The sequence below is a fragment of the Petromyzon marinus genome, chromosome 83, assembly GCF_048934315.1.
Source record: "Petromyzon marinus isolate PM22_M1 ecotype Great Lakes invasive population chromosome 83, UKy_Petmar_22M1.pri1.0, whole genome shotgun sequence".
NCBI classification, from domain to species: Eukaryota; Metazoa; Chordata; class Hyperoartia; order Petromyzontiformes; family Petromyzontidae; genus Petromyzon; species Petromyzon marinus.
Genome location: NC_133748.1, coordinates 125,234 through 136,430, shown reverse-complemented (window position 1 = coordinate 136,430; position 11,197 = coordinate 125,234). Strand labels below are relative to the sequence as shown.

General features: G+C 54.6%; 1 protein-coding gene across 1 annotated transcript in view; it reads right to left on the bottom strand.

The window, feature by feature from the left end:
- Positions 1–11,197, bottom strand: part of EDRF1 (erythroid differentiation regulatory factor 1) — a 55,468-nt gene that overhangs the window by 30,534 nt on the left and 13,737 nt on the right. The window contains exons 11-15 of the mRNA XM_076057625.1: positions 8,660–8,780; positions 6,757–6,868; positions 4,163–4,453; positions 2,692–2,781; positions 1,185–1,256 (exon numbers count right to left, since the gene is read on the bottom strand). Coding sequence (XP_075913740.1) covers positions 1,185–1,256; positions 2,692–2,781; positions 4,163–4,453; positions 6,757–6,868; positions 8,660–8,780 — 686 coding nt within the window. The remainder of the gene's footprint in view (positions 1–1,184; positions 1,257–2,691; positions 2,782–4,162; positions 4,454–6,756; positions 6,869–8,659; positions 8,781–11,197) is intronic.

Sequence of the window (11,197 nt, the reverse complement as noted above, 5' to 3'; positions counted from 1 at the left end):
TTGTTGATGGTGCTGTTGATGGTGACAATGATGATGATGCCAATGATGATGATGGTGACGATGATGATGATGATGCTGCTGATGATGCTGTTGTTGATTATGATGGTGTTGTTGTTGATAGATGGTGCTCCTGCTGATGGTGACAATGATGATGATGCCAATGATGATGATGATGATGCCAATGATGATGATGATGCTGCTGATGGTGACAATGATGATGCCAATGATGAAGCTGCTGCTGCTGATGATGCTGTTGTTGTTGATGATGGTGCTGCTGCTGATGATGACGATGATGATGCCAATGATGATGAAGCTGCTGCTGATGATGCTGCTGCTGATGATGCTGTTGTTGTTGATGATGGTGCTGCTGCTGATGGTGACAATGATGATGATGGTGCTGCTGCTGATGGTGACGATGATGATGAAGCTGCTGCTGATGCTGCTGCTGCTGATGATGCTGTTGTTGTTGATGATGGTGCTGCTGATGATGATGGTGCTGTTGTCGGTGCTCCTGATGGAGCTGCTGCTGAATTGATGATGCTGCTGATGATGTTGGTGCTCCTGAAGATGTTGTTGGTGGTGTTGCTGATGACGCTGCTGATGATGTTGTTGGTGGTGTTGTTGCTACTGCTGATGATGCTGCTGATGTTGTTGGTGGTGCTGATGATGTTGTTGGTGGTGTTGCTGATTATGCTGCTGATGATGTTGTTGGTGCTGCTGATGATGTTGTTGGTGCTGCTGATGATGTTGTTGGTGGTGTTGCTGATGACGCTGCTGATGATGTTGTTGGTGGTGTTGTTGGTGGTGGTGTTGCTGCTGCTGCTGATGTTGTTGGTGGTGTTGTTGGTGGTGTTGTTGGTGTTGGTGGTGTTGTTGGTGGTGTTGTTGGTGGTGTTGTTGGTGGTGTTGTTGGTGGTGTTGGTGGTGGTGTTGGTGGTGTTGTTGGTGGTGTTGGTGGTGGTGTTGTTGTTGTTGGTGTTGTTGGTGGTGATGTTGGTGGTGGTGTTGGTGGTGTTGGTGGTGTTGGTGGTGGTGGTGTTGTTGGTGTTGTTGGTGGTGTTGTTGGTGTTGTTGGTGTTGTTGTTGGTGGTGTTGTTGTTGTTGGTGTTGTTGTTGTTGTTGGTGTTGTTGGTGGTGGTGTTGTTGGTGTTGTTGTTGGTGTTGTTGTTGTTGTTGGTGCTGACCTGCAGGACGTAGGAGAGCGCCGCCCGGCAGCGCTGTTCAGCTCCGCCGCTGCCGGCCGAGAGCGACGGGACCTGACCCACACAGACAAAGGTCCCCCACGGTGTAGCCTTGGCGGATTGCCGGGGCAAGTGCTGCTGGGGGGAGCGAGGTGCAGCAGCGCCCGTGAAGGCTGCCGGCACTGTGGCTACACACGCAGAGGGGCTGGGTGGCCAGCAGCACCAGCGCCACGCCCGGCCGCCTTTGTCTCTCCCCCAGTGCTAGCGGTGTTGACTACACCACTACCGCTACAACACCACCACTACACCACCACCACTACACCACCACCACTACCGCTACACCACCACTACCACTACACCACCACCACTACCGCTACACCACTACCGCTACACCACCACCACCACTACCGCCACACCACCACTACACCACCACCACCACCGCTACACCACCACCACTACCGCTACACCACCACCACCACTACACCACCACCACTACCGCTACACCACCACCACCACTACCGCTACAACACCACCACTACACCACCACCATTACACCACCACCACTACCGCTACACCACCACCACCACTACACCACCACCACTACCACCACCACCCTACCACTACCAAAACCATCACCACCACCACCCTCACCACCACCACCCTCACCACCACCACCACCATTACCACCCTCACCATCACCACCACCCTCACCACCACCACCCTCACCACCACCACCATTACCACCCTCACCACCACTACCACCATCACCCTCACCATCACCCTCACCATCACCACCCTCACCACCACCACCCTCACCACCACCCTCACCACCACCACCACCCTCACCCTCACCACCACCACCCTCACCACCCTCACCACTACCCTCACGATCACCACCACCCTCACCACCACCATTACCACCCTCACCACCACAAGCCTCACTACCACCATCACCTCCACCACCCTCACCATTACCACCACCACCCTTCACTACCACCACCACCACCACCACCCTCACCACCCTCACCACTACCCTCACCACCCTCACCACTACCCTCACCACTACCCTCACCACCCTCACCACCACCACCACCCCCACCCTCACCACCTCCACCCTCACCACCACCACCACCCTCACCATCACCACCACCACCACCACCCTCACCATCACCACCACCCTCACCATCACCACCACCCTCACCACCTCCACCCGCACCCTCACCACCACCACCATCACCACAACCACCACCCTCACCACCTCCACCACCCTCACCACCACCACCACCTCCACCCTCACCACCACCCTCACCACCACCACCCTCACCACCACCACCACCACCCTCACCACCACCACCCTCACCACCACCACCCTCACCACCACCTCCACCCTCACCACCACCACCATCACCACCACCACCACCCTCACCACCCTCACCACCACCACCCTCACCACCACCACCACCACCTCCACCCTCACCAGCGTAGCCACGTAGTGGAGCTAGCAGCGCACCTTGTGGCCATGGCGACTGGGGAGTTTGTACTTCTCCGGCACCGACAGCTCGCCCAGTGAGCTGATGACGGCCACGGCCCTCCCGCCGGCCTGCAGCGCACGCACACAGCTAGAGGTGAGGCTCCCCCAGGTAGCCTCCAGCAGGGCTGCAGGGGCAAGTGCTGAGACACAGACAAAGCTTCCACAGGTATCCTCTAGCAGGGCTGCAGGGGCAAGTGCTGAGACACAGACAAAGCTCCCCCAGGTAGCCTCTAGCAGGGCTGCAGGGGCAGGTGCTGAGACACAGACAAAGCTCCCCCAGGTAGCCTCAATGGGGCCGCGTGGGCAAGTGCTGCGAGCACTTGCCCACCCACCCACTCACCCACCCACTCACCCACTCACTCACCCACTCACCCACCCACTCACTCACCCACTCACTAACCCACCCACCCACTCACCCACCCACTCACCCACTCACCCACCCACTCACCCACTCACCCACCCACTCACTCACTCACCCACCCACTAACCCACCACCCACTCACCCACTCACTAACTCACTAACCCACCCACTCACCCACCCACTCACTCACCCAGCCACCCATTAACCCACCCACCCACCCACTAACCCACCCACCCACTCACCCACCCACTAACCCACCCACCTACTCACCCACCCATTCACCCACCCACTAACCCACCCACTCACTAACCCACCCACCCACTAACCCACCCACTAACCCACCCACCCACTAATCCACCCACCCACTCACCCACTAACCCACCCACCCACCCACTCACCCACCCACTAACCCACCCACTAACCCACTCACTCACCCACTCACTCACCCACTCACCCACCCACTAACCCACCCACCCACTCACCCACCCACTAACCCACCCACCCACTCACCCACCCACTAACCCACCCACCCACTCACCCACCCACCCACTCACCCACCCACTAACCCACCCACCCACCCAGTCACCCACCCACTAACCCACCCACCCACTAACCCACCCACTAACCCACCCACCCACTAACCCACCCACCCACTAACCCACCCACCCACCCACTAACCCACCCACCCACTAACCTACCCACCCACTCACCCACCCACCCACTAACCCACCCACCCACTAACCCACCCACCCACTCACCCACCCACCCACTCACCCACCCACTCACCCACTCACCCACCCACTCACTCACCCACTCACCCACTCACTCACTCACCCAACCACTCACCCACCCACCCACCCACTCACCCACCCACTAACCCACCCACCCACTAACCCACCCACCCACTAACCCACCCACCCACTAACCCACCCACCCACTAACCCACCCACCCACCCACTAACCCACCCACCCACCCACTAACCCACCCACCCACTCACCCACCGTGGCGTCAGGCTCCGGCATCGAACCCACGCCCTCCTCCTTGCGTACCAGGCGAGGCAGTGAACATCTCCTGGCCTCCACACTCACCCCGACTGCGGCGCCAGTGGTGATATCCTCCTCCCGCAGCTTTCCCTCCTCCTCCTCGTCCTCCTCGTCCTCCTCCACCTCTTCATCATCCACCTCCTCCTCCTCCTCCTCCTCGTCGCTGGCGAAGTTCCTCCTGGCCACGTGAGCTGCCCCAATGTCTCCCCAGGGGTTCTGGGCTGGCGGCTGCCCCCTCCCTCCCCCCTCCCCCGCCGGCCCCTCCCCCCCCACCTCCTCCTCCTCCTCGCTCTGAGCGAAGAGGTCAGACAGCAGGTAGCTGGCGGAGGCCAGGAGCTGAGGGTTCGGGGGGCAAGGGAATTGGCATACATTAACATACATTAGCATACATTAACATACATTAACATACATCAGCATACATCAGCATACATCAGCATACATCAGCATACATCAACATACATCAACATACATCAACATACATCAACATACATCAACATACATCAACATACATCAACATACATTAACATACATTAACACACATTAAAATACATTAACATACATTGCCATACATTGCCATACATTGCCATACATTGACAAACATTGGCATACATTAACATAAATTGACATACATTGACACACATTTAAATACATTGACACACATTGACACACATTGACACACGTTGACACACGTTGACAAACATTAACACATTGACATACATTGACAAACATTAACACACATTAACACACATTAACACACATTAACATACATTAACACACATTAACATACATTAACACATTGACAAACATTAACACACATTAACACACATGAACATACATTAACATACATTGACAAACATTGACATACATTGACATACATTACCATACATTGACATGCATTAAAATACATTAAAATACATGGAAATACATTGACATACATTATGATTAGTACATAGGGGGTGACAGAGAGAGAGAGAGTTATGGAGGGAGAGCTTGGAGGTAGGGAGGGTTGTCTAGCTAGAGATCTGTGTGTTTGTGTCACGGTGTGCGGGGAAAGGTCCTGGCAAGGATTATTCAGCATCGCCTTGCCAGGCACGCTGAGGAGAGGCTTGCGGAGCCCCAATGCGGTTTCAGGAAAGGGCAGTCCTGCACGGATGCCATATTTTCTGTCCGTCTGCTACAGCAGAGGTGTAGGGAATTCCAACAAGACCTACATCTCTGCTTTATTGACCTGGTCAAGGCCTATGATACCATCAGTAGGCCTGGGCTCTGGGTTGCTCTTCGTGCTTGTGGAGTACCTGACCCTCTGCTCACCATCATTAAGGACCTTCATGATGGTGAGCGGGCCCGGGTAAAACTACGTGGCCGGGAGTCCGAGCCATTCCCTGTTCACCTTGGGGTGCGACAGGGATGTCCTCTGGCTCCCACATTATTTAACATCTATTTTGACCACGTAGTTCGTGAAGCCTTCAATAGCTGTACCGGGGGAATCTCCATATGGTACAGATATAATGGGAGGTTGATCGATGCCCGGGTGCGGTCAAGGGATGGCTCCCTATTGGTCAACAACGTTATGTATGCCGATGATTGGGTAATTGCTGCTCATTCAGAGGAGGAGTTGGAGACGCTGCTGCTGAAACTGGAGCAGGCAAGGCTGCGATGGCTGGGTCATGTAGCCCGCATGCCCAGCCACCGCATGTCGAAACAGCTTTTGTTCGGCCGGATCGAGGGGGCTAACCGGGCGCGGCACGGGCTAGAGAAGAGATGGAGCGATGTGGTACAGGAGGACGTGGAGCTGAGTGGACTTGCCGATGACCGGTACCAGCGGTGTCAAGATCGGCCTCTGTGGAGGAGGCTCGTGAAGGATGCTACTGGGCAGTTGGAGGCAGTCGCCCTCCAACAACAACGGAGGGCGGAGGAGCGACGCTCAGAACAATGAGCGGAGCGCCGGGTGGCTAAAGCACAGTGGGTTGGCACAGTAGGGGGCACAGGTGGTGCATCAGCCAGTCATCTCAGTCAGTCGACCCGTGGCACCTGGGTCTGCCCCGTGACCTCCTGCCAGCGGGCGTTCGACACTTCATGTGGCCTCAGGGTGCACATAGCCTGGCACAAGCGTCGTGGTGACGTCACCGCCACTTAGTGGCGAATGGCGGTTGTTGTTGTTAGTGTGTGACCTATGTGTGGGTGTGTGTGACCTGTGTGTGTCTGTGTGTGTGTGTGTGTTTGTGTGTGTGTGTCTGTGTGTGTGTGTGACTGTGTGTGTGTCTGTGTGTGTGTGTGTTTGTGTGTGTGTGTCTGTGTGTGGGGAGCGACAGTGTAGCGGTTAGCGCGCTGCGCTATGAACCTGGCGACCCGGGTTCGATTCCCGCTCACGGCCAACACCAGTGACGATTATCTGAACCGGTCCCAGGCCTCCCCTAGGTCGACTCAGCCTCAAATGAGTACCTGGTGCGGTGTGTAAACATTGCCACTAGGGAGACAAAGGCGGTCGGGCGTGGTGCTGGCCACCCACCCCCTCGTGTACCGTTCCGGCCTTCATAGGTGCTCGCTAACAGCACTTGCCCCTACAGTCTGTTAAGGCTATATGGGGGATCTTTGTGTGTGACTGTGTGTGTGTGTGTCTGTGTGTGTGTGTGAGTGACCTGTGTGTGGGTGTCCTTGTGCAGGAGGCTGATGCAGTTCAGCAGCAGGGTTCGTGCTGTCCCACACAGACGCCGGCTTGGAGACTTCTTAGCCAGGAGGTTACTGGCAACCCTGGAGTGACACGCACAGAGTGACACGCACAGGCACACGCACAGGCACACAGTCACACAGTCACACAGTCACAGAGTGACACACACAATCACACATAGAGTCACACAGTCACACAGTCACACGCAGTCACACAGTCACATGCACAGTCCCACAGTCACACAGTCACAGAGTGACAGACACAATCACACATAGAGTCACACAGTCACACAGTCACACGCACAGTCACACAGTCACAGAGTGACAGACACAGTCACACACGCAGTCACACAGTCACACGCACAGGCACACACAGTCACAGAGTCACACGCACAGTCACACACACACAGTCACACAGTCACACAGTCACAGAGTGACACACGCACAGTCACACACACACACACACAGTCACACAGTCACACACACAGTCACACAGTCACACAGTCACAGAGTGACACACGCACAGTCACACAGTCACAGAGTGACACACACAGTCACACACACACACAGTCACACAGTGACACAGTGACACAGTCACACGCAGTCACACACACAGTCACACAGTCACACACACACACAGTCACACAGTCACACGCAGTCACACACACAGTCACACAGTCACACACACACACACAGTTACACGCACAGTCACACAGTCACACAGTCACACACACACACAGTCACACAGTCACACACACAGTCACACACACACACAGTCACACATACAGTCACAGAGTCACACGCACAGTCACACAGTCACAGTCACACACACACACACACAATCACACAGTCACACACACAGTCACACACACACATAGTCACACAGTCACATACACAGTCACACAGTCACACAGTCACAGAGTGACACACGCACAGTCACACAGTCACAGAGTGACACACACAGTCACACGTACAGTCACACAGTGACACAGTCACACAGTCACACAGTCACACGCAGTCACACACACAGTCACACAGTCACACACACACACAGTCACACGCACAGTCACACAGTCACACAGGCACACACACAGTCACACAGTCACACGCACAGTCACACAGTCACACACACACACAGTCACAGTCACACGCACAGTCACACAGTCACACGCACAGTCACACAGTCACACACACACACAGTCACAGTCACACGCACAGTCACACAGTCACACGCACAGTCACACAGTCACACGCACAGTCACACAGTCACACAGTCACACGCACAGTCACACGCACAGAGTCAAACCAGATTACTGAGCGAGTGACTGAGCGAGTGACTGAGTGTGTGAGTTAGTCAGTGTATGAGTGAACGATTGAGTGAGTGAGTGAGCGTGTGAGTGAGTGTGCGGGTGAGGGTGTGAATCAGCGGGTGAGTGAGAGTATAAGTGAGTGAGTGAGTGGGTGAGTGAGTGAGTGGGTGAGTGAGTGAGTGAGTGAGCGGGTGAGTGAGTGTGTGAGTGAGTGAGTAGGTGAGTGAGTGAGTGAGCGAGTGGGTGAGTGAGTGAGTGGGTGGGTGGGTGAGTGGGTGAGTGAGTGAGTGGGTGAGTGAGTGGGTGAGTGAATCAGTGAGTGAGTGAGTGGTGAGTGAGTGAGCAGGTGAGTGTGTGAGTGAGTGAGTGAATCAGTGAGTGAGTGGTGAGTGAGTGAGTGAATCAGTGAGTGAATCAGTGAGTGAGTGAGTGAGTGGTGAGTGAGTGAGTGAGTGAATCAGTGAGTGAGTGAGTGAGTGGTGAGTGAGTGGTGAGTGAGTGGTGAGTGAGTGAGTGAGTGAATCAGTGAGTGAGTGAGTGGTGAGTGAGTGAGTGAGACACTCACCGGAACAGCAGCATGGCCACGGGCACAGCGAAGGGGTTCTGAGTTTTGCTGTCGCCGCTCTCCTCCTGCTCCTCACACAGCGTGGTGAGGTCATAGAGCTTCACAATGTCGTCTCCACTCGCTGGGAGAGAGTAGGGGGAGAGAGAGAGTAGGGGGAGAGAGCTTCACAATGTCGTCCCCACTCGCTGGGGAGAGAGAGGGGAGAGAGAGGGGAGAGAGCTTCACAATGTCGTCTCCACTCGCTGGGGAGAGAGAGACAGGGGGAGAGAGCTTTACAATGTCGTCCCCACTCGCTGGGAGAGAGGGGAGAGAGAGGGGAGACAGTAGGGGGAGAGAGAGGGAGGGGGAGAGAGGGCTTCACAATGTCGTCCCCACTCGCTGGGGAGAGAGGGGGAGTAGGGGGAGAGAGAGGGAGAGAGAGTTCACAATGTCGTCCCCACTCGCTGAGGGAGAGCGCTGTGTGACTGTGTGTGTGTGTCTGTGTGTGACTGTGTGTGTCTGTGTGTGTCTGTGTGACTGTGTGTGTGTCTGTGTGTCTGTGTGTGTGTGTCTGTGTGTGACTGTGTGTGTGTGTGTGTGTCTGTGTGTCTGTGTGTGTGTGTCTGTGTGTGTGTGTGTGTCTGTGTGACTGTGTGTCTGTGTGTGTGTGTGTGTCTGTGTGACTGTGTGTGTGTGTGTGTCTGTGTGTGTGTGTCTGTGTGTGTGTGTGTGCCTGTGTGTGTGTGTCTGTGTGTGACTGTGTGTGTATGACTGTGTGTCTGTGTGTCTGTGTGTGTGACTGTGTCTCTGTGTGACTGTGTGTCTGTGTGTCTGTGTGTCTGTATGTCTGTGTGACCGTGTGACTGTGTGTCTGTGTGACTGTGTGACTGTGTGTCTGTGTGTGTGTGTGTCTGTGTGTGTGTGTGTCTGTGTGACTGTGTGTCTGTGTGTCTGTGTGTCTGTGTGACTGTGTGTGTCTGTGTGTCTGTGTGACTGTGTGTCTGTGTGACTGTGTGTCTGTGTGACTGTGTGTCTGTGTCTGTGTGACTGTGTGTCTGTGTGACTGTATGACTGTGTGTCTGTGTGTCTGTGTGACTGTGTGTCTGTGTGACTGTGTGTCTGTGTGTTTGTATGACCGTGTGTCTGTATGACTGTGTCACTGTGTGACTGTGTGTCTGTATGACTGTGTGACATGTGACTGCGTGTCTGTGTGACTGTGTGTCTGTGTGTCTGTGTGACTGTGTGTCTGTGTGTCTGTGTGACTGTGTGTCTGTGTGTCTGTGTGACTGTGTGACTGTGTCTGTGTGTCTGTGTGTCTGTGTGACTGTGTGTCTGTGTGACCGTGTGACTGTGTGTCTGTGTGACTGTGTGTCTGTGTGTGTCTGTGTGACTGTGTGTGTATCTGTGTGTCTGTGTGACTGTGTGTGAATGTGTGTGTCTGTATGACCGTGTGTCTGTGTGACCGTGTGACTGTGTGACCGTGTGACCGTGTGTCTGTGTGACCGTGTGTCTGTGTGTCTGTGTCTCTGTGTGTCTGTGTGACTGTGTGTCTGTGTGACTGTGTGTGTGTGTGTGACTGTGTGTCTGTGTGACCATGTGACTGTGTGTTTGTGTGACTGTGTCTGTGTGACTGTGTGTGAATGTGTGTGTCTGTATGACCGTGTGTCTGTGTGACCGTGTGACTGTGTGACCGTGTGACCGTGTGTCTGTGTGACCGTGTGTCTGTGTGTCTGTGTCTCTGTGTGTCTGTGTGACTGTGTGTCTGTGTGACTGTGTGTGTGTGTGACTGTGTGTCTGTGTGACCATGTGACTGTGTGTTTGTGTGACTGTGTCTGTGTGACTGTGTGTGAATGTGTGTGTCTGTATGACCGTGTGTCTGTGTGACCGTGTGACTGTGTGACCGTGTGACCGTGTGTCTGTGTGACCGTGTGTCTGTGTGTCTGTGTGTCTGTGTGTCTGTGTGACTGTGTGTCTGTGTGACTGTGCGTGTGTGTGACTGTGTGTCTGTGTGACCGTGTGACTGTGTGACTGTGTGTCTGTATGACCGTGTGTCTGTGTGTCTGTGTGACTATGTGTCTGTGTGTCTGTGTGACTGTGTGACCGTGTGACTGTGTGTGTGTGTCTGTGTGTGACTGTGTGTGTGCGTGTCTGTGTGACTGTGTGTGTGTCTGTGTGTCTGTGTGACTGTGTGTCTGTGTGTGTGTGTCTGTGTGTCTGTGTGTGTGTGACTGTGTGACTGTGTGTGTGACTGTGTGACCGTGTGTCTGTGTGTGTGTGACTGTGTGTATGTGTGTGACATGTGTCTGTGTGACTGTGTGACTGTGTGTCTGTGTGTGTGTGTATGACTGTGTGACATGTGTGTGTGTCTGTGTGACTGTGTGTCTGTGTGACGCGTGACTGTGTGACTGTGTGTCTGTGTGACTGTGTGACTGTGTGTCTGTGTGTGTGTGTCTGTGTGTCTGTGTGTGTGACTGTGTGACTGTATGACTGTGTGACCGTGTGTCTGTGTGTGTGTGACTGTGTGTCTGTGTGACTGTGTGACTGTGTGTCTGTGTGACT